Source organism: Dreissena polymorpha, chromosome 2 (genome assembly GCF_020536995.1).
Source record: "Dreissena polymorpha isolate Duluth1 chromosome 2, UMN_Dpol_1.0, whole genome shotgun sequence".
Taxonomy (NCBI): Eukaryota; Metazoa; Mollusca; class Bivalvia; order Myida; family Dreissenidae; genus Dreissena; species Dreissena polymorpha.
The window spans coordinates 69,364,547-69,390,316 of record NC_068356.1 but is presented as its reverse complement, the minus strand read 5'-3'; the positions used below and the strand labels follow the sequence as shown (position 1 = coordinate 69,390,316).

General features: G+C 33.6%; 1 protein-coding gene across 5 annotated transcripts in view; it reads right to left on the bottom strand.

Annotated features, from left to right (window-relative positions):
- Positions 1 to 25,770, bottom strand: part of LOC127867483 (inactive tyrosine-protein kinase transmembrane receptor ROR1-like) — a 255,390-nt gene that overhangs the window by 19,710 nt on the left and 209,910 nt on the right. For 4 of the 5 annotated variants that reach the window (XM_052408650.1, XM_052408651.1, XM_052408652.1 and 1 more), the window contains one exon: positions 16,448 to 16,488. In XM_052408650.1, the coding sequence (XP_052264610.1) occupies positions 16,448 to 16,488 (41 nt within the window). Of the gene's footprint in view, positions 1 to 2,068; positions 2,374 to 16,447; positions 16,489 to 25,770 lie in introns of those variants that run through there. The other variant, XM_052408653.1, reaches the window with a different exon arrangement.

Below are 25,770 nucleotides of genomic sequence, written 5' to 3'. Positions count from 1 at the left end.
AATAAATTACTATTTAACCCACATTATTACCCCGGCGAAATGTTGTTCATGATTTCATGAACACTTCAAGCCAATCAAGAACTGTTCATGAACGGTTCTGAAAAAGTTCCTGAGCTTGGTTCATGAACTTTTGGACATGAACTGTTCTTAAGACATGTTCATGAACTGTTTATGAATTAATGTTGAACATTTCAAAGTTCATGAACAGTTCTTCATCTTACCATAAATACTTAGTGATGAACATTTCAAGCACTAGTATTTCTAATGACTTTTCTGAGACAGACTTTAAGGATCCATCATGAATAATTCATGAATTCCTTTTTGCTAGATGTTTCATACATATTTTTGAAAGTAATATTGAAATGTCTAGCATACAAATCTTGTAGATTTGTGAAACCTGTGAAGTTAGTATGAATATGCATAGTACTTTCACCACTGTAAGTTAGAGTTCTTGACCTGTTCTAGAGAATTTTAAGAACATTTGTACAAGAACTGTTCAAGAACTGCCTTCAGGAACACTTCAATAACTTTTTAAGGACCTTTCCTGTTCTTGAATTATTCTTAAACTATTCTTGAACACTTTAAGAACTTTTTTGAACAACATGTTTCCTTCTGATGTTCTTAAACAGGTCTACACAATGTTTTTGAACGTATGATGGACTTTTTAAGAATCCAATATGTTCTTAAAAGGATCTGTCATTGTTCTTGGAAGACTTAAAAGACAAGTTTAAGAACGTTTTAAGGACATCTTATTTCAAGAACAGTTTAAGATGATATCAAGAACTCAATGTACATTGGATTGCTGTTTTTACAAAGAAAGAATATTGTGTGCACAGGAAGTTGAAACGGAAGGCACATGGTTTATGTTATATTTGAAAATGTAAGTCTTTAATAAATTACCGGCTGAACTGATCAGCCATTGGTTCCATTTCAAGTTCTTTGGAACTGTAAGTGTAACCATTTCAGGGAAACCATTGATTAGTAAATGATTCTTGAACTGAAAATGAGACTATTCATAATCTTTTCAATACATGAATTATTCATGAACATATAGTGCAAAGTTGTATTATGAAATTTAAAGAGTATTATCAAACCACTTGTATCTCAGTTATTAGTGTTATATTTAAATTATTGTTATATGTTGCTATCAATATGTTAAGTGCTAATACAAGACTTGTTTCTTCTTACCCTGACCTGTTTGTTGAGCTTTAGTAACACTTATGATAACCTTTGCATAAATTGACAAATTCTTGTTCATGAATAGTTCATGAACACTTCATGCCACCTCAGTTCATGAACTCTTGAAGAACTATGGTTCATGAACTATTCACTTACAGTTCGTGAACAGAAAATGAGCCATTGAAAAATAGAAGGAAAATGTTCATGAACTGTTCGTGAACAGCAAAACCCTGAAGAATTTTGTTGTTCATGAACTGTTCAAGAACACTTCATGCCATTGATGTTCATGAATAGTTCATGAACATTTCATGCCATAATGGTTCAAGAAAAGTTCATGAACACTTCATGCCACACGGATTCAAGAATAGTTCATGAACACTTCATGCCATAAGGTTTCAAGAATAGTTCATGAACACTTCATGCCATTAGGTTTCAAGAATATTTCATGAACACTTCATGCCATTAGTGTTCATGAACAGTTCATGAACTAAAATTTCAAGAACTTTTCACAAACGTGGCTCATTTTCTGTTCACGAACTATTCGTGAACAATTCATGAACTCAGTTCACGAACAGTTCATGAACTGTTCACGAATTATTCGTGAACTGCAGAACAACATTTTGCAGGGGTTAATTCTATAATTCAGGGCCAGTGTAATCTTTTTTTTTTTGCTTTTCTTTGACATTATTGGTTTACACATATACCAGGTAGTCTGACAAAATGCATTAGCATCATATTCCAATATTTTTTTTTATACATTTAAGGAAAACGTACATTTTACAATCAATTAAACCAAAATTGACAGTTATCTACAATATTTTCTTATGCAAATTCAGAACTGTGTAAATTACATATATATGTTTGCTGCAAAATGAAAAAAGATATATACCTTGGTTTGCCAAGTCTCCTTTCCCAAAAATGGACTCTACATAATCCATATTCTGATTCTGGTTTGAATCCTCATCCATCTCGAATAAAATTCACTAATGTGTTTTTGTGTATTTTGCTCCAAATTTACTGACTTATCATTGAAATACTTTTTACATCTTCACTCATACCCACACTTTCAATTTACATAAAGTTTTTGTAAAAAACAAAAATGTTTTCTTGTGTGTCAAAGTGGAACTGCAAGTGCAGATGCAGTTAATTCTGACATGTGCAGACGTTTTTTTAATGGTTTTTGGTTCAGTTTTTGACAAAATTTTGTTTGCGGATGATATCCAACACAATAACAATATCTTATTAATAAAATCCACAAAAACATAACAGTAAAAAAAATACCTTAAAATTGTTTATAACAAAATGTCTAGTCGTTTTTTATAACTTCTTCACTTTTTTCACATTAAACAATATTGACTGTCATTTTTCTGTTTGTTTTTTATAAACCCTTGAAATTTTCTAATTGTTTAATGAAAAGTTAAATATTTGCAATAGACGAAAATCCACCCGCGAATACTGTTTGTACATCGTCTTTACAGACAACATTCAACCATTCTGATTACAATCTTGACTCCAAATTGCCTGCATTCAGTAAATAACTCTTATGTCAACAAAGCAGCCCACTAAAATGTTGTTTCATTTTTAAATCTTCAATTCAACCACTCACAAAAACCTACTTTTAAAATGTCTTTCCCATAATATGAGAAAGATTATCTTTATCTAGGAAATAAAACTCTGCCCCTTCATTCACATGCCCCTGTTAAATCCATAACAATTAAAAGTTATTGCACAAAAATCCCTTCTTTCCATCCTGTATAGTGGTACATTCATCTTTTTCATTCACAAACTAACTTTGAAGTCTAAAACCTGATGAACATTTCAGGTCACAGGCTATTTAGCATCCTCCATCCTTCCTAACACTGCCTTGCCTAAGCTGTGAAATATGGTAGAATGTGACCCCAGCAAACACTGCTCGACAATTGATTGTTAACCAGTACTCTAAAGCTGCATAAAAGATAAGTTCTCCGGTCTCATGAAAAAGACTTTCCTTTCAAAAGTATTGATTCCAAATGCTTTGTTACGGCAGAGACAGGTTTCTACATCCAATGGTTACGTGTTACTTCTGTAACACAAATCTAGGTGACCAAGGAGTCCTTTGTGGAATACCCATAAAAATCGGTGAAGTTCAAATTTCCAACAAAACGTTTTAGCACAATGGCTGGATTGCAGATCACTGTATCAGCTCTGATTCCCTGCTTAATACAGAGATAAAAATGTCAAATTACCCAATCCATCATTGGCTAGAAGTTACAAGCATTACATTTCATGGCTTTTTACGTTTTGTTTTACACAAATCCATAACCTGGTCTGAGCATATAATTCACATAAAAAAGTTGACTTTTTGTATCTGACGTGCATAAATAAATTATAGCATTTCAGACTGAAATAATTGTTATACAAAACTGCAATACGTTTAATTTAAAAGCAAACAGACAAAATCAAAGAAAGAAATAACTCAGCTGAGAAAAAAAAATACCAATGAAATTTATGTCTTAGTTCACATCACTCTCTTGGGGTAACAGCCAACAGCTGTGTGTTTCACATTTCTTCCCATCTATCATCAGTCAAATCCACTAAGAAAACACAAGAATCACAACAGATCCCTTCTGTTAAACCATCTGCAATGCTCAATTTCAATTTAATTAGAAAACTCCACTCAAATTAATGTCCAATTTGAAAACGTCAGGTCTGGTAACATATAGGACTGAATCATTCCCAGAAATGAACATGTAACCAGTCTGTCCAGATTCCATCCATTAAGAAAGACATCACAAACCAGTCTATATCTTCAGCCAATAAGATAGCATAAATAAGCTTCAATTTTGTTCCGGGAAAACAGGGCTTAATGCATGGGCGTAAAGTATCACCTCAGATTAACCAGTGATGACACTTTCCGGCTACATTGAATTTTGTTTAGAAGAGACCACCTTTAAACAAAAGATTCCATAAAAGTGATAAGTGTCAACCCTGATTAGCCTGTGCAGACTGCACAGGCTTATCTTGCATGAAACTTTACGCACATGCATTGAGCCTAATTTTTCCAAGAACAAGGTTGAACCCATTATCCACTCCAAAATGACATCAATTCAAATGCATGGCAAATTCCATTAGTTGCAGCAAGGTACGTAAAATGCTTATTCTAAACAGTAAAATTGCTATGCAAACTTCAATCAAATTATCCACTCCAAAATTCCATTAGTTGCACTAGGGTTCGTCAAATGCTTATTCTTGAACAGTTAAATTACTACGCAAACTTCAATTATAGCGATGAAATCGACACTCAAGTATAAACGTTACATAGTTTGTTATTTGTGACTACCAAAAGTGCATCCAACACATGACAATCAAGTTTTTGATGCAGATTTTGTATGCATTAAATGGAGGGCAATGCACTCAGGGTTCATCATGATAACCAGTTCCACTGTGCTGCTGTCCTAACAAATCCAGACTGCTGAGCTAAGTTTTGGTTCAATGCATGGGAATGTTCTCTGGGTGATTTCCTCTAAAACACATTGTCATCTGCCAACAGTCTTCTCTCATATCAGTACCCAGGACCACCATCAGTTCATGGCCCTTATCTACCTCCACCATCTCATGTGGCCCAACATTTCACCACTGTACCCACACATTCAAGTTCAGCTTTGAGCCTTTCAATGCAGGTTAAATGCAATCTTACCAAAACCCAAATTCCACCAGTTACTTTATTTTTTAGTATCCTCCAGTTAAGCATATACATGTAATAAAAATAAATGGCATTTAACTTAATTAAAAGCGTAATTTTCTAATTAAAGCATTGTGTTTTTTTCTATTTAACCCAGTTCTTTCTTACTTGCAAAAAGCTGTTTCATAATTATTCATCACTCAAATTTGTGAAATCTAAATGGCACAGCTGTCCAAAATAGGTTACATAATAGTGAATAGTTTTTATCATCAATTCATTTGATTATGTATCATTATTACCATTACTTCAGTTCTACACAGCAGAGCGGTGGGTCATTCCACTGTAAATAAATAAATGAGCCAACTGCCAGAACTTGTTAGAAGTTTTCAATGCTTCTGACTCACTAGGCCAGTGGTCAGCCACTGTAACAAATGTCAGCATCCATGAGCTTTCATTCTTCTCAATTATTCAGACACAATTTCCATCTCTCAGAAAACATTTCCCAGAAAAAAAAGAAAACCAGTACAATGTAATGGACCCATGTTGTAGCTTATCTATGCATTTTCTAGTCTTATCTTACAGTACCATTCAATGTATAGGCATTGGGCAGATTTTGTGGGCATCTTTAAAGAGAAAATGGGTTTCTTTAATTATATCACTGGCTGCAAATAAAATGGTGAATACTATTAATTAATAACTCTAATATAGAGCAAACATAGTTTAGATTTAGGTTACCAACATCCTGATTGTATTCAAATACAGAAACCAACATCCTGATTGTATTCAAATATAGAAACCAGCATCCTGAGTGTATTTAAATATAGTAACCAACATCCTGATTGTATTCAAATATAGTTCCCAACATCCTGGCTCTATTCAAATATGGCAATGTTATTACAAAGGTAAAGGGTCCAAACCTAACAATTGTCAGAAGTGTTTGGCTGCCTTTCTTGGACATGTCAAGTTGTTTCTGATTTGCCAAGTAGTGTCTGCAGTCCATCCCGTATTGCAAAACTTTTACACCAGGTTCATGTTGAGAACATGACAAACATTTAGGAACTCACAAGCCCAATGCTGTGACTAGACCTTTAGCATAAAAGGCAATTAAATGGGCCAGTTAGCTCAGAAGGTTGAGCAGGGAACAAGTTGGAGGGTAGTGGGTTACAGCCCCTACCTAGCCACATTACTTGGGTGGAGATTGGTCTGTTTTATTTGATATTGGTAAATAAACAAACCCAGTAAAAGTGTGAGTTGGTAAATTGACCAATGTGACTGAAATGAGTTGTGATATGAATAAAAATTATCATCAATGCTGCTAAACCAGGAACTTTAACCTCAACCAAAAAGTTTTAGGCATTAAAACAGGTTTCAGGGAATCTCAGGGCCTTTGTTACCATGGTAACTTGCTGCCACAGTTACCAAATTAACATGGTTACATAAGCTGCACAAATGCCATGTGGGAACTGTCAGCTTGTGCCAAAAATAAATGATTGCGTACATATCTTGTCTAAATCTTTGAAAAGGACATAAATTATGATGTAAAGGATAAGAAATCCATTTGAAAACTTTATAATCTGATTACTGGTGATGTAAATTGTTATGGCAGAAAATTTGTGCCCAACCTGAATTATAATTCTATTAGGAAACTGCGGTAAATTTATTCTGCCAATATGATGGGATATTCAGAACATAAATTTTCGACAAAATTGTAAACGTTTTTGAGCAAGAAAGTGCTATATAATTCCCATCTTATGAAAGAAAATAGTGGTAATTACCTTGATGATAGTTATGTTGATAGCTTTCCTATTATAGAGAACTGTTAAACTCGGAAGATATGATTATTGTAAAACATCAATAAACAAGTTATGTGTTTGTCTGCGCCGCTTTGAAGCTGTATATATTTGACCTTTGACCTTGAAGGATGACCTTGCTGTTTCATCACTCAAAATGTGCAGCTCCATGAGATACACGTGCATGCCAAATATCAAGTTACTATCTGAAGTGACATAAAAGTTATGAGCATTTTTCGAAACCTTAACACAAAACCTATACGCAAAGTGTGACGGAAAGACAGACTGACAGATGGACTGTCCTACCACTATATGCCCTCCTTCGGGGGCATAATAACAAGGAAGGAGAGAATTATTCATTTATATTGATAATATAAACACTTTGATAATTATATTATTGCATTTAAAAGCCTTAAAAACGTATCCTTTTCAATAAAAAAAATATTCTCAGCCATATGATGTCCAAAACATTGAATCATTGTTTACAAAGAAATGCTTTGTTCCCATTACGGCTGGTGATTCAACATGGTGATTTCTTGCTACATTACAGGTCTCAAATAACCAAAATTCATTAATAATCATTGTGGGAATGACAACAGTTCTAGACTTCCTGTCACTTTCCCCTCCAATGTATCAATAAAGATGGAAATCCCAACATAAAAAAGGATCTGTGATAATACTTGGTCATGAAAGTTGCAAATAGCCTTATGGAAAAAAATGACTTAATTAACAATGGATGAGTTCTTAATGATGTCCCATTTTGAAAACAAAAAACAACAGTTATTTTTATCTTTCGTATTGTTGAAAAGATACTTTGAAATCAAAGAAACATAAAACCGAATAAATTTCTTATGGGGGCATTACAATTTTTTTTTATTCATTATCTTAAACAAATTGGAAACTGTCTGTTCTGTTCAACATTTCCTTTTGTTTTCCAAGTATTTTTTCTCGAACTTAATAAGGAATGGGTATAGGTTTTCATCTTGTTTGTGGAAATTCACTACATTCAGCCAAAGACTAAATTCAACGGAAAGTGATTCATCATATAGGACAACCAGAATGAATTTTCTGTTCATGATTCACTGCTCAATGTCAGGAATTGAATCATATGCATTCTGTATATTTTTTATTATGAAGTATAAAAAAATTACATTACCTTATCACTTACAATTTTTGTCTAATAAATTCATCTCTGTCAAATAAGATAGATTTTATTGAGATTTTATTGATGACTGTTTCCTAACAAACAGGAACTTAAAGTTAGAATTGTCACAAAATACCACCCCAGTGAAATGTAAACCTTGAATCATGTTTGAACATGGTTAAACATGGTCAAAACATGGTTGACTGTGCCGTTGGCTGTGGCTCTGACTCTGGTCTATCATGACTATGATCAGCAATGATTGGACAATGGTCTGACGATGTTAAAAAGACCATGTTTTCTGGACCATGAAATACGGTCAGTTAAAAAAATTGTCAAATTCAAGTTTATAAACATTGCATTGTATAACCAGTGTCTGGTTTTAACTTTGTAAGCATTATAATGTTAGATTTTAAGTATATAAAATGATTTACTCTGGAATTTTTACAGTCAAAAGATTGTCCATGGTTGACAATCATTCATGGTTTTTAGTCTTTACTACACCAGGGCTCGAAATTAACACTCGCACACTGGCAAAATGCGAGTGAAAAATACGGATTGCGAGTTAAGTTTTAAGCCACTAGTAATTTTTTGCGAGTAAAGAAATAGTGAAAAAAAAAGTAATATTGCTAATGTGCTTGACGTTCTGAACGCTAAACCGTAGGTCATAGAACGTCCATATACCCGTATGCGGAAGCCCACATCTTGTATGTAGACTGGTATACTTATAGTACAGATACGCGGATTGTATTGGTTCAGAGAAATTTAAAATACTAATTCACACGTGTTCATTGAACTTGAACAGACATGGCGTCAAAGCGAAAAATAACTAGTTTCTTTTTGCCCACAGGCGTAAATAACAATACGAAAGATAAAGCAAAGTTAACCGTTGAGTAAAAAAAACGAAGTTAAATAATGTTTCCAGCAAAATTTTCGAGAATGTTTTTGATTTTGCGAGTTGGTATTAAAGCTGCTTGCAATGTTTTGCAAGTAGAAAAAAAGAGTTAAATTCGAGCCCTGTACACAAAAAAAATTAAAATTAATAACGGTAAAAATAATCAAGATACTCTTTTATAAAAGTATAGCATAACTCATTTCAATTATATTGACAATTAAAACCATATTTTGTCACAATAAAATATTCAATCACACTAAAAAAACAAACAAAACACTTAATATATTTCAGTTTATTTATTCACATAACAAAAACTATTATTCAACGTCAATAGATGTATAATACACTACTATATATCAGTGTGACGAAGCCTCCACGCCCCCCGTACACAAAATAAGTATGACGAAACTGTAGTGTGATGAAACATCTATCACCCTGTAATTTCTATACCTTTTCACAGATTTCAATGAAAAACTTGCACAAATTATAATACCTACAACTGTTAAACGATGTGCAGAAGGAGGTTTGTTGCCCTTAGCTTCAATGTCAAGGTCACAATTTGGTTCAAAGATCATCAATATGCCACAATATGTTTATAATACTTCTTGTCTGCTCTGTATATGACTTTCAATGTTGTCTACTCACTATTAAATTGCAAATCAGTATTCATTGTCCTAAAACAAGATGTGTTGTTTGTGTTTTGTTTTTTAGCTATTTTTCGGCGTTAGCTGTATACGCCAGCTTTTCACCTTAGCCTGACCTTTGTTAGCGTCCAATAGAATTCAAATGAAACTTCCCGCGGCCAAGTACAGATGAATACACTCCATTGACTGCATTGGCTGATTTGATAATACCACTAGAACATTGGAAACATGTCCGCGTCTTTGTAACACTGTTTTACTGCGTGTTCAGGATGAAACAGTTTTATCTCTAATGAAAAGGCTTAATAGATAGAACAGTTTTACACTAAATCTCGACATCAATACAGTTTGTGCGTGCACCTTTTATTTTCAGAGGATTTTCAGCGCGAGAACGTTGTGTACTTAAAGGCGATGTTCTCATATTTAGTACTGACTTCCATATTCCTGTCAACATGTTATATGTAAAAGTATAAAGAGCAATGGAAGCGATGCCTCACTTTAATGCATTGCATTTCAACCCGCGAGGTATAAGGGTCAGTTCGCGGTTAGTCCCCGGCGAAATGTTGTTCATGATTTCATGAACACTTCAAGCCAATCAAGAACTGTTCATGAACGGTTCTGAAAAAGTTCCTGAGCTTGGTTCATGAACTTTTGGACATGAACTGTTCTTAAGACATGTTCATGAACTGTTTATGAATTATTGTTGAACATTTCAAAGTTCATGAACAGTTCTTCATCTAACCATAAATACTTAGTGATGAACATTTCATGCACAAGTATTTCTAATGACTTTTCTGAGACAGACTTTAAGGATCCATCATGAATAATTCATGAATTCCTTTGTGCTAGATGTTTCATACATATTTTTGAAAGTAATATTGAAATGTCTAGCATACAAATCTTGCAGATTTGTGAAACCTGTGAAGTTAGTATGAATATGCATAGTACTTTCACCACTGTAAGTTAGAGTTCTTGACCTGTTCTAGAGAATTTTAAGAACATTTGTACAAGAACTGTTCAAGAACTGCCTTCAGGAACACTTTAATAACTGTTTAAGGACCTTTCCTGTTCTTGAATTATTCTTAAACTATTCTTGAACACTTTAAGAACTTTTTTGAACAACATGTTTCCTTCTGATGTTCTTAAACAGGTCTACACAATGTTTTTGAACGTATGATGGACTTTTTAAGAATCCAATATGTTCTTAAAAGGATCTGTCATTGTTCTTGGAAGACTTAAAAGACAAGTTTAAGAACGTTTTAAGGACATCTTATTTCAAGAACAGTTTAAGATGATATCAAGAACTCAATGTACATTGCATTGCTGTTTTTACAAAGAAAGAATATTGTGTGCACAGGAAGTTGAAACGGAAGGCACATGGTTTATGGTATATTAAAAAATGTAAGTCTTTAATAAATTACCGGCTGAACTGATCAGCCATTGGTTCCATTTCAAGTTCTTTGGCACTGTAAGTGTTACCATTTCAGGGAAACCATTGATTAGTAAATGATTCTTGAACTGAAATTGAGACTATTCATAATCTTTTCAATACATGAATTATTCATGAACATATAGTGCAAAGTTGTATTATGAAATTTAAAGAGAATTATCAAACCACTTGTATCTCAGTTATTAGTGTTATATTTAAATTATTGTTATATGTTGCTCTCAATATGTTAAGTGCTAATACAAGACTTGTTTCTTCTTACCCTGACCTGTTTGTTGAGCTTAAGTAACACTTATGATAACCTTTGCATAAATTTACAAATTCTTGTTGATGAATAGTTCATGAACACTTCATGCCACCTCAGTTCAAGAACTCTTGAAGAACTATGGTTCATGAACTATTCACTTACAGTTCGTGAACAGAAAATGAGCCATTGAAAAATAGAAGGAAAATGTTCATGAACTGTTCATGAACAGCAAAACCCTGAAGAATTTTTCAAGAATTGTGTTGTTCATGAACTGTTCAAGAACACTTCATGCCATTGATGTTCATGAATAGTTCATGAACATTTCATGCCATAATGGTTCAAGAATAGTTCATGAACACTTCATGCCACATGGGTTCAAGAATAGTTCATGAACACTTCATGCCATAAGGGTTCAAGAATAGTTCATGAACACTTCATGCCATTAGGTTTCAAGAATATTTCATGAACACTTCATGTCATTAGTGTTCATGAACAGTTCATGCACTAAAATTTCAAGAACTTTTCACAGACGTGGCTCATTTTCTGTTCACGAACTATTTGTGAACAGTTCATGAACTCAGTTCACAAACAGTTCATGAACTGTTCACGAATTATTCGTGAACTGCAGAACAACATTTCGCAGGGGGTGTGTTTGAATGTCAGAGTTTATATACAGGTCAGACCTTATGTGCTGTTCGGAGTTCGCGGTCAGTAACATAATAGTTATATAATAAAGACGCTATAGCGTGAACTAGGTGAACTGGAATTTTCTTTACCACCAGAAAGATGTGAAATGAAGATATCCAGCGATATTATTTTATGGCATGTCAATAATAGATTCTTAATGTGTTTTCAACAATACCATGATAAATATTATTTTTAATTAATTAACAAGAATTATTCCATCATATTTACTAATGTATTATTGCAGCATATTGACTAATGTATTAAGTATGAGCGCGATGATTCTCGATACTGTTAAAAATCGAATCAAATACACGTAGCAATGCCCGATAAACCACTCAAACAGGTTTGTTCGAAGAACACGCGTATACATATTTAATATATGTACGGAGACTTCGCGTGTGGCCGGTTGACTTTGGTTTTCTGTTTTGTATCTATAGGTTTATGACCAGCAATATGTAATAATGTAAAATAAGCCGCATAAACTCCGCGTAACATCCCGTACTGCGTTTGATGCAGCTAAAAACTGCACAGAAAAAGATATTAGCTATCCTTGAACTCATTCATTTAAATCTTTACCTTCCATAAACTCCAACCACAATCAACGCCGTATATCTTTTTTAAAGATATGTCTTTTTTTATATGAATTAAAAAGTAAATGACTTGTCATCATTGATTAATTAAACTCTGGCATTGTTTATTACTAACAGGATTTCATTAAGATGACCGTATGTTTTATCTGTTTATTCTTGATTGTTTTTTTTACCGTCCTGACATTTTGTTATAACATTTTGAAGCTATATGTTTTATTTCAGGGCTGTCAAGACGAGATGAGCTGTCAAAACTGGTGGCTTTGGAAAGGAACCAATTTACTGCAGATCAGATAAAAAACCAGCAACGAGTACCAGAATGTGCAACCATGCAAAATACAGTCCCCCTGGAGTGAACTCAATGGTCATCTTGGTCAATTTGTCTTTTAAGTGTCTCAAACACTGTTCAAAAATGTTCACCAATGATGTTTACTGTTAAATGACAGCATAAATGTGATGTAGTGAGCACAAGTCAGTTTTAAAATCGGAGGTGTTAAGGGCAACATTTAACTGTCTTGAGTGTGTGACTCAATTTGCTGTTTATTTGTTAACTTGCCTTTCAGTTCAATTAAGGTTATAAAAAGGAGTTTTCAGTTTTTTATTTGTTTTATGCTGCTTTGACTCAGACTATTGAAATAGTGATGAGAAATTAGTGATCATCTCCTGTCCATCTTTACATGTCTATGTCTTGCTTTGAACGAAGCTGCTCATTTGGGGCAACTGAAATTACCATCGGTAAATTCTGTTCATTTAATGGGGGATTTATGTTTTGATTATGTAAGACTAAATATTTCAGAACATTTCTAAGGGGTATTTTTGTATGTGAATCAGTTGCCAACAAGTTTTGTTTTTTATGAAAGTTAACACTTTATTTAATAACTTGAAACATAGTTGACCATATTCATCAGGTTTTGACACGTGGCTGATCATGGTTTCAGACCATGAGAATTTACAGAATCATGAAACAAGTTTTGACGATGAAACGTGGTTACTAGGATGGCATTAACCATTTGGACTATGATACATTGTAGAGCATGGTTATTTAGGTAAGTGAAACAAGATTTATCATGGTCTGAGAGTGAATCATGGTCATCAGAGCGTTCATAAACCAGGTGGACTATGAAACATGGTACAGCATGGTTATGTACAGAATCATGAAACGAGGTTTATCATGGTTTGACAATGAACCTTGGTCATCCATGGTCACAAGAGTGGCCATAAACCACAGCATGAAACATGGTCAAACATTGTTTAAATATGGTCATTTTGTGGTCAAACATGTTTATAAAACATGGTTAACCATGGTTGAAACATGGTCGAACATGTTTTGACTGGTTATTTCACAGGGGCATGATAGTTAAGTTTTTACATCTGTTTTTATCTGGTTTTAATTACTTTTATATTAATTAAAGATGACAAAACGTTCAAAAATTTCTTCTGAGCAAAATCTAACAATTAAGTCAGACTAAAAAAATTGCTGACGGGTTGGGTGGGTGTGGGTCGGAAAAAGGGTAGGGGGGGGGGGGGGGGGCTTTCTTTCAATAAAAATTGTTGGATGGTTAACCTTGTACAGTTCAAGTAACTTTATTTTATTTAAGTATTTACATTCCAGCATCTACTAACCATATATTCCATGATGTATGTTCTTAGTTAACGACAATTTGATGTATAATACCAAGTAATAATGTAATTGTTACTATATACAATTGTCAATAGCCAATAATATTTAAAAGAATATTGATAAATAAAAAAAGAACAAAAACGTTTTACCTATTTTGAAAGGGTTGTGCATAAATATGGAAAGGAGACCCCCCTCCCCCTGCTACTTTGATTTACCTAAATACTGTCATAAAGTTATAATAAGTAAATGAATATAATCAGAGGGGCCTTGGATGCAGGTTCATTTGGGTGCTATGTCAGGGAAGGGGCTAGAGTGAACAAATGAAATTGTATTGTTCTATCACACAAACATTTTAATTTAAAATATAAGTTTAGCAAAACATGGTAAAGTATGCTCTAGAGATTTAAAGTCACAAGAACCACTTTCATTGATATTGAATTGCAACAACCCAGTTAAACTAGTTTGCAGCTTGAATGTGAAACCAGAGTATCCAACTGAAAGGTTTGGCAGTTAAACCAGTTTCACATTCAACCCTGTATATGAGCCGCGTTCTGATAAAACTGGGCTTATTGCATGTGCGTAAAGTGTCATCCCAGATTAGCCTACCGCCTATACTTGATTTTCGGTAAGGAGGGACTTCCTTGAAACTAAAAATACCATTAAAGCGGAAAGTGTCGTCCCTGGTTAGCCTGTGCGGACTGCACAGGCTAATCTGGGACGACACTTTACGCACATGAATTAAGCCCAGTTTTCTCAGAACACGACACATATCGTCTGGAATCATAGAGGGATGGAATATATATATTAGCCTCTCTCTCAGGGTAAACAGAGTCTAACTCGTATAACTGTCATAACACATTTAGCCTGTCATCAACACAGGCTTATCAGGGACGCCACTATTCACCTAGAATTGGTTTTCATTTATAGAAGAGACTTCCTTAAAAAAAAAATCCATAAAAGCAGAAAATATCATTTTTAATTAGACTGTGCAAAATGCACAGGCTAATCTGGCAGGACACTTTACATACATGCATTTAGCCCCGTTTTCCCAGAACGCAGCTATATTGCCTCTATTATTCCGTTATATACCAGATGATAACAACAGAAAGCTTGCATGATTGGCAATAACATCCCCTGTCATTTACCACTGGCATCAAAGAGCTGGGGGGAAAAACAACGTGCAAGTCCTATTAGCATCATCAAGTCAAAATAATGTTGACAGCAAATGCCAACAATGCGAGGCATTATTTACAGCATCAGTTTGAACATCTGGGTATAACATCATATTATATGAACGTATTTTGTTACGTGATAATAGTTACATTGCTTGTATATACTCAATGTGGTCAAACAAAGCACAATTTTTTATTAAACCTGTATACTTTTAACAAAAGTTTACCCTAAAAAAAAGCAACACTAGCAAATATTTATATCTTTCCCATGTGCAACCAGCTAATAGTGCACTTTAACCTTCCCAACATGTTTTTTGCAAGTAACAGAATGTGACAAAATGTGTAACATCACAATGCAGCTTTTTGTATGGTAACAATATGTCGCATTCTTAGCAAGGAATTTTTCGGGTTCCCTGACTGACAATGAAAGCCTTATACTCCAACCAAATATGACTTTTATTCGAATTTGCTGGAGAGACGCTGATACCATTTTCATCTAGTAAATCACAACAGCAAAATGCATGCACATCTCGCCACCGTTTTGTCTCTACCATCAACAGGAAATGCCAGACATAAGATGTACCCTCTTTAATTAGAAGAATACATTTTTATTTTGGATTTTTGCTTTTGCACTTAGATACTGCTCATCAGACTTCATTTGAGCCAGACTCTGTGAAAACGGGTCTACATGCGTGTGCGTTAAGTGTCGTCCCAGAAAAGCCAGTGCAGTAAGCACATTCTATTTACGGACGGCACATTCTGCTTTAATGGAATTGTTTGTTTAAAGGAAGTCTCTTCTAAGCGGAATTCCAGTTTAAGTGGAAAGTGTGAGGACACTTTATACACATGCATTAAGCCCAATTATCTCAGAATGTTGCTAATAACTCTTCCTTTAACCCTTTCCCACTCAAGAGCAAAGTAGTGCTGCTCATCAGTATCCAAGGGTTGTAAATGAAGCCTTTAAAACTAATGAATCTTGTAAGAAAGGTCTTTAATTAAATTTAACTTTCTAAGGGACTACAAATGCCTCAAAATATGTATTTTAGTGATAAAGGGTTTCATTAAAACTTTGCACTCCAGGAATCCTTGCTCCTGGTGGACCCACTCAAGTTTAATCCACAATCAAACAGGGCAAGCTTGCTATTTGAGTTGAAGATAATTGTCCCATGATGATGATTACTTTTCTACAGTTAAAGCTCAATCTTTGTCTTAACAACAAATAGTGAGTGAATGAAAATTAAAGCACAAACTAAGAAGCATTCTAATTGATCAATATTTTCAGTTGAGAACTTTAATTGTCTTGGGCCCTGGGTGAAAGAAATATATGAATTAAATGCTGCATCTAAATTGATAAAAATGTACATTTAAGACAAACTTACATTGATTCTTTCCCTGGCCAATGTCATCCCAGAAATCAGGTCTGAAAATATAAAAGAAAGCAACAATAAGTGACAGTAAACAAGACAGGCAAAAGCCTGGAACTAGTCAAACTATTGTATGTATGTTACGATCATACAAGAAGCATAACAGTCATTAAAGTTCAATATTTAGGTTCACATAATTATGTAAATGAATGAGCAATGGGTGTTCATTCAAGCTTACATTGGAGGATATCTATATGAGCAATGGGTGTTCATTCAAGCTTACATTGGAGGATATCTATATGAGCAATGGGTGTTCATTCAAGCTTACATTGGAGGATATCTATATGAGCAATGGGTGTTCATTCAAGCTTACATTGGGGGATATCTATATGAGCAATGGGTGTTCATTCAAGCTTACATTGGAGGATATCTATATGAGCAATGGGTGTTCATTCAAGCTTACATTGGAGGATATCTATATGAGCAATGGGTGTTCATTCAAGCTTACATTGGAGGATATCTATATGAGCAATGGGTGTTCATTCAAGCCAACATTGGAGGATATCTATATGAGCAATGGGTGTTCATTCAAGCTTACATTGGAGGATATCTACATGAGCAATGGGTGTTCATTCAAGCTTACATTGGAGGATATCTATATGAGCAATGGGTGTTCATTCAAGCTTACATTGGAGGATATCTATATGAGCAATGGGTGTTCATTCAAGCTTACATTGGAGGATATCTATATGAGCAATGGGTGTTCATTCAAGCTTACATTGGAGGATATCTATATGAGTAATGGGTGTTCATTCAAGCTTACATTGTAGGATATCTATATGAGCAATGGGTGTTCATTCAAGCTTACATTGGAGGATATCTATATGAGCAATGGGTGTTCATTCAAGCTTACATTGGAGGATATCTATATGAGCAATGGGTGTTCATTCAAGCTTACATTGGAGGATATCTATATGAGCAATGGGTGTTCATTCAAGCTTACATTGGAGGATATCTATTGAAGCAACATGTGAGCCACACTCTGGGAAAATGAGGCTTAATGCATCAAATTGTGGTCCAAGATCAGCCTGTGCAGTTTGAGCAGGCTAGTCTGAGGGTTGACACTTTCCACTTTTATTGTATTTTTCGTTTAAAAGAAGGCTCTTAAATTAGGGAATATCCAGTTTAGGCAGAAAGTGGTGTCCACGATTATCCTGTGCACATTTTTAAACACAGTTTTCCCATGTATTCATTTTGGTCAATTATTGGACGATTCAGATTAGCTAACATCAAGTGGACATGCTCCATATCTGAGGGCTTAGGTCAAGGGGATTATCAGCCTCATTAAGAGCTTGCTATTTGTGTCGTCTCTGAGAAACTGTGACACAGGCTTTTCTTCTGTTTTAGACAGCTGTTACATGCTCACAGAAGTGGGCGAAAAAACAACACAATAAATCCATTAAGGCATTAACCTCCATCCCTCCATATTTAGTGTGCAGCTGGCATTGTTCAAACATTGCTGGGTTTGTTAATTTTGTATAATTGTTAATACATGAGTTTGTGTATTTTGAAGTTTATGAGGTCCTTTGTCAACTGAGACATCATGATGTGAGGACTCAGAATGTGTCAAAGCACTTTTTATTTAGTTTTAATGAACTAGATGCATGAAAATTTGATTTTTTAAAATTATACCGGTAGCTGCAATTTGAAGTTACTTAGTCTTTACTGAAAGAAAGTCAATTTTGGGTGTGGTCTTGTACTGTGGGGAAATCTGAACATCCTCAAGAAGCTCCATGTTCTGGTATGGTGACTGTGAACTGAACAGTCACATGTACCTGGGGCAGGCATCAAACCCGTATGGCCTAGGTGAGAAGGGCATGTACCAAACATTGCACTGGGCATACAGCCACTTGCTTGTTCATACACAAATATTAGTTTCTATCATTAATATTGCACAAATTGCATTTAATCTTTAATACATGTGATAATATCACAGTTTAAAACGATAAAAAGATAAGGAATGTCAAAGCTAGCACATTAAGTGCACATATGCACCCTCAGGTTCCATCTGTCTGTTTGTAATGATTATAAAATCAGCAAGCCCTTTCTGCAAGTACTTAAAAGTCTGCGGGCAATTATTACCTAATTTTTGAAAGCCATAAACATGTAATTAACAATTATGTAAATTAATTCACATAAATGTGGTCGAGGTCGGCAGAAACATTAAGGTCTATGCTGACATAATGATTTTAGGTTTTACAGGTTATTTACAGGAAACCGTTTTATTTTATTATATATTAAATAAATATATTATGAAGCTAATTTATTTGTAGCTCATATATACAACGCTTTTACTTATGAAACTGAAGAAAAACAAAACAAAGCGTTTTTAGCAAAATTTGTGCACAGAATTAGCCACATTTGAGCCGACAGCTTCGTTAATTTCTAAACAATAAATCTAAGCAAGCTGTAGCCTGCTTTTAACATTCTTTTCAAACAAACATATACCAGAGCATATTTTGAATTTCTTTCTCTTGTTAAATATAATTGCAACAATTAAGAAAAGATACTTCATGTTTCCTTTGCCTTACTTATGTATACCTGCATTTCAATAAAAGCATACATAAACTATAATACAATTTTACAAAGCATACAACTATTGAAAACAGCCAAAACATTGAATTTTTCCTGCCCCTTATTTCCAACTTTAATTTACAAATATTGTTTGAAGGCGTATGACTTCTGGTAAAATTGGTTTCAGATTTTCAGTTGTGTAAATCTATATCATATACTTTACATGCCGCCCATAGCTCATGTATTACTGCTGAGTTATTCCCCTTTTTGTGTCACCTGCCCAGAACATTTGTTATGTTAGTGGCCAAATTCTGTTAGTTCTTCATGCCAATATTGATTAATTATCCAGAATCAAGATTTTTGACTTGAAATAATAAAGCTGAGCATTATCTTTGTGAAATTTTATAGTATTTCACCATCAAACAATTTTTTTGTTTAATCATGTTAACATATCTTGTATTAAAACATAATGCTGTCTTAATATCAATGTAAGAAGCCTCACACTTGCCAAAACTGATATGATCAAAAGTGGAAAAGATATTTGGTTGTCATTTAACAATAAACAGTTGAGCATATAAACATTTTTTACATAAATTTTTTTCCCTTTCATATTCATTAATCTCTTAAATAATGCCCATTCACTTAGATATGTTTTTGTTCGTTTAAAAGTATAAGACCCAGCTTGAAAATTTAGATTTGTATTTTTAGCATGTTCTTGTACATAAAAATATGTACTTGTATATAAAATGTTGTACATGTACACAAAATGTTGTACTTGTAGATAAAGTTTGTACTTGTAGATAAAAGCATGTACTTGTAGATTAAGTTTGTACATAAAGCTTGCACTTGTAGATCAAGTTTGTACTTGTAGATAAAAGCTTAATGTACTTGCAGATTTAAGCTTGTACTTGTTGAAAAAAAGCTTGGACTTGAATATAAAATCTTACACTATTAGATAAGCCATTTTTATCAACAAGCAGTTCAGCAGTTGTTTGTTCCTGTAAAACACGATTTTGATAAAATGATGGGAATGTTTTAAGCACACATTTGCATGTAACTTCTATTCTGGGTTACTGGCATTAATGTTCTTTCAGGAAAGATACAAGTCAACATGCATTGATCCTTACCCAGCACTGAGCACAATGCAGGCATTAAAAGTCACTTATCAAATCCATATACTTAATTGCTAATGACAAAAATCTTTAAAGTGTATTGTAAAATATGTTTGTTGTGATAATTGCTCACAGGCAGGTGCTTGCTGAGACCTCCTAGACAGGCTGACACACAAGTCTACTAATTGAATCTACATCTTTCAGCCAGTTTCTTTCCACATGCTGTCAACTTCAGTATACCAATGTTGATCATTCATGAAATTTATTGCCGAACTTTAACTGGAAAGAAAGCTGTGCTTTGCCAAACTGCAAATTTAATTTTGCAAGATGTTGTAAAAATTAATTTGATGCTGCTGCAAGTTTCCCATCATTTATCAGGATGAGAGGAACTTGTTAAGTCAGTAAGTGTAATTTGGTTCTCAAACCGTTTATATTAAGTTCTCTGTTCTGACTATTGCACTGATGGCACTAAATTAACAAACTTTGCTGTAAAACTAATTTGAATGAGTAATTTCATCTGAAATAAATCAGAGAGATTTTTTTATTACAGAACCTATTTCTAACGGTGATATAAACTGTTAAATTGTGTTCAAAAGAATCACTTAACTTCAAAGAGAAATTAAGCAAAAAAATTAGCAATGTTTCTAAAAGACATACCGGTCAAAGAAAATCAGCAAATCAATATAAAATGCAATTATACAAACTTACAGCATAATTTTGAAACTTCCATATTCAACTTACTGATGTCTTAATGTTACCATTATGATATTCTTAATGTGCAAAACTGGAAACAAATAAGTGATAACATACATTTCAATAAATCAAGCTATTTTTAATTTTGGGTGGATATGGTGTAAGCTAAAACATTTAATGAAACCATAAAATGTCTAAGCTCCTCAAAGATACCAGGGAAAGCATGAGTCACTGTGGCATTATGGGAGAATTTAAGCCAGCGTGTAAGAATCACTGAAACAATTGAGAACATAATGGCATTGTCTCCCACATTATTTCTCAGCATGAACTATTCAATATTGGATAAACAATTGTCTCCCAGAAAAAATCAAACACTGATAGCTTCTTATTCCAGGGGAAGTTTTGTTTACTTGAACAAATTGCGATCACTGACATATTGCTGGAAGCCACTAGATGATGTCTGAATTCAGTTGAGTGAAGACTTATGGAAGAAAACAAATGAGTCTTGATCTGGGAAGACAGGGCTTAATGCATGAGCATCATTGGCTGTCTCAGATAAGCCAGTGTACTCAGCACAGGCTGATCTACTCAGCACAGGCTGATCAGAGACGACTCTATGAGCTTTAATGGAATTTTTGGGTTAAAGGAAGTGTCTTAAAATGAAAATCCAGTCTATGCAGACATTGTTACTCCTGATTAGCCTGTGCAGACTGCAATTTGTTAATGTATAATTCACAAAACATATATGTGTCTTCTATCCAAGCAGAAGCATTATCACTTATTTCACTTCAACATCAAAAATACTAACACTGATATTGTAAATACATCCCAAAATAATTTTTCTTTAGCATTTGCAGACAAAAATTGCGCAACTTCTACTGAAGTGCACTTTTTATAAAGTTACAAAAGCAATGAGTGCAGAACCAGAAACAAGAAATAAAATAAAAGGTATATCTCCAACATGTCAGACTTAATGAAAAACAGGAATACAGTTGTAAAGAAACATTGCATTACATTTCAGACTGAGGAATGCTTTATGACAGCTGTCACTATTAGCAATGATTAAACTGTCTACACACAACAAGCCATGCTAGCTAAATTCAACTTCCAACATCATTCACTTAGCATAAAAAAATTGAAGAACTCATTTATAAAACACTGACATGTAAAAGTTTAACATTTGTGTGAAAATAAAAAGAAGTTTAATAACCACAGCAATACTTCAACAACTTCATTATTTTGACAAATTATTGCAATAACCCTCATAATATTTGGTATGATATCTGAATAATATAGGTGCCTGGTGATGATCAATAGAATTTCTAAACAAACATACTGGTTTATTGAAAGAACAAAGATTATAACCATTCTCAGGCTATGGAAGACCCCCCCCCCCCCCCCCCCTTATGTGTAAAACAAGAGTTATAACTCTTTCCTTCATATCTTGCAATGCAATAACAAATGCTTATTTGAGTTACCTCCCTTTATTCATAAAGAATTCGTTGTATTTTCTACTAAAATTTTCACTCCACCATCATAAAAAATGAACTGTTGATTTGCTTTTCTAGTTATCAATAATCTCATGTTTAACTTTCTGAATAGTGCAAATTATTAAAGAAATTATTCAAACAAACAAATGTTGATTGAAAGCTTGGCAAACAAGTTATGTTTTTGATAGGTAAATATGAAACATAGCAAGCATTGTCACTGATGAAAATATTCAAGATCAAATCAAATATTGACTAAATAATGCCACTTAAAATATGTGTGGTTCTTGTTTTCAAATTATATTTGCCTGAATCATGATCATTTCGGTTTTAATGATGTCAGTATTGATTTCAACTTTTTTAAAGGCTAAATGAAACATTTGATTTGTAAATTGTATTAATATGTTCTGAATTAAAATGGTCTTTTACAATATGATTTGTTTAACATATTTTCAAGCATTAATATGTATGCTTATTTTCTGAAGCATTTATTTCCAGAAGAATGCATAAATATTCCTATTGTTAAAATATAGCCTATTGCATACTTTAAATTTATTGATTGTAAAATTTTTAGCATGTTAAATGGTTATTAAGGTATATTTAAGTTTGGCTGCTTTTAACTTTATTGTTGCAAGTATGTTAAGATTCCTATTTAAGATGCATAAAAATATTACATTTAATAGTATCTTTTGTGTGTCCATCCGTCAACAGATTATTTGTCATGCCCCAACAGACATTTTTCCACTCAAATGATACAAAATCTGAAACCAACAGCCATGTATGTTTGTTATAATATTTATACCTGCTGGAACTGCAATCTTCACAGCATTTAGACAGTTTGGTTCCATCAAAGACAAGATTCTTCCACAAAAACTCATCTATTCTAGGGCTGATTTTGTCAAGACATAACTATCTAATCTGAAGCTGTTAAACTTCATGTAGAAGACCATGTAAAATAACAGACATAACATGTTCAACTTGCCATTTGACATATAACATATGTTAGTCAAGAGTTTGTTAATACTTTTGAACACTCATGAGGTTTTAATTAGTTAAAGAAAACTCTAGTGAGACAAATGTTTGTTGAGGAGTTAATTAAGACACATCAGAGTGAAATCTGTTTGAAGAAAATTGTTTAACCCATTTAAACCTAGTGGACTCTCCAATCCTTCTAAATTGGATAAATTTATTTCCAAAATTAGGGATGTCTAGTATATTGATTTTTATATTAAGAATATTTCTTAAAGAAATTCCTTTAAGCAAACAGCGCAGACCCAGATGAGACGCCGCATCATTTTTTCTAGACGCTAGGCATTAATGGGTTAAGTAATGTTTTTAATTCCAAATATGATTTAATAAATTTTATTTGGATGCCACTATACTTGAATGATTTTGTTTTGCCATCTTACTTTTTTTCCAGCTTTAAACTATCTGTCCACCCCCTCTTGTCCAACAATTTGTGTATCTTACATTTAACAATTTCCCACTCAGAAGCAAAGTGAAATGGCTTATTACATGTATGTGCAAACATAACATGCAGTCTGTTCAGGTTTTATGCTGTTTGCTGCTCATCAGTATCTAAGGGTTGGAAATAAAGTCTTTAAAACTTGAATCTAGTAAGAAAGGTCTTTAATTATATAAACTATCTAATTGACTACAAATGCTGCAAAATAGTATCTAAGTGATAAAGGGTTAAATGTTAGTGTTAATATCTGCATGCACAGTGCATTTTCCCAGCATATGAGACAGAAAGTCAATATCACTGGGGCTGCATTACACTGATTCTTTATTTGCCAACATAACAGTAAGTCTTGATCAAAGGTATCTTTTACATGTCATCAAATTTGATAAATCTCCCAGTTCTTTCCAGTCCATAGCTCTGCAAAGTGATTTACTACCATATTTTATCCTCACATTAACCGATCAACCGTATATGGTTCCAATACATCGGGATACAACAGAATATTAAAAGGGCCTTTTCACAGATTTTGGCATTTTTTTAACTTATTCATTAAATGCTTTATATTGATAAATGTAAACATTGGATCGTAAAAGCTCCAGTAAAAAATCAAGAAAAAAATTTAAAAAAAGAAAAAAAGAACATTGCCCGGAGCAGGTTTCGAACCAGTGACCCCTGGAGTCCTGCCAGAGTCCTGAAGTAAAAACGCTTTAGCCTACTGAGCTATTTCGCCGAGTACACATTTCTGACGTATTTTATACCTTATATAAGCAATCTTCGTAGTTGCACAAAATTTAACGACAAAAACAGAACTCTCCAAATTATTCAATCGTTTCGCGTTGCAACGCTTTATAATTTTTAGGTTTTAAAATCGTCAAAAGATGCATATAATGGCTATATTAGAGCATGGTTAATGTTCAGTATTACTGTTTCCTCACAAATATCATAACTAAAACGAAAACTTACGAATCTGAAACAACTTTTTTCAATTTTGTCAATTTACCAAAGCGTGAAAAGATCCCTTTAACCCTTTGCATGCTGGGTAATTTGTTTTCTGCTAAAATTTTGTCTGCTGAATTTCTAAAACTAGCATTTTCTTCGTTTTTTTTTTCAAAGAATGCTATCAGAATAGCAAACAGTTTGGATCCTGATGAGACGCCACAGATGTGGCGTCTCATCTGGATCCAAACTGATTGCAAAGGCCTTTAAAATTTGGTTCCAGCACTGAAAGAGTTAATTCATCAATGTGCATATATTACAAAGATTCATTACTTCAGTTTTTCCAATTATGCAGCAGTTTTACCCCTTTAATTTTTGTGAATAATTTATTAAGTCTTAAACACTCCATTTTTCAATATCCAGAAAAAGATAAACCCTATGAACATTGCTCTCCTTTACAGGCACAATTTCAATTTAGGGCCTTTTCAATGAGTTTCGGTTTTTATTTTGTCATTTAAACCAAGTTATTGCTTCCAAATCAAACAGCATTTTAAATGATTTCAGCGAAATAAATGTAAATTGAAACATAAATAAATTAGATGCGCTTGTTACACATCTGCAGCCTATTTGGGCTAGGATTAACGGCTTTTAAATATCCTTAAATTCCTTGATGTATCTATGTAACCCAATAATGGACATTGTTTCGCAGCGATTTATCTTGTGCTGCACTTAAAAAGGATGGATTTACAGGATTTAAAATTATGTCCAACAGATTTGCACCGTAATGTAACACACCGTTTTCCAACGCTATCATAGCATGTTATCATTTTGAGCTGTAAACTTTGACACCAAATTTTGATGTTCTGCTCTTCAAATTAACTTCAATCAAGCAGGTTCTTTGCGTCTATTGACAACTAATCGGTATTACAAACTGCATACCCAATAAAAACAGCACGACTTTGAGTCCTTGAGATACCTGCTTTGAACACAAATTAAGTCTCTGCCACAATATTAAAATTAGATTATCGTGATATTTTTATATAAAGAATTTTATTGTCTCTTTTTTGTCTTTTT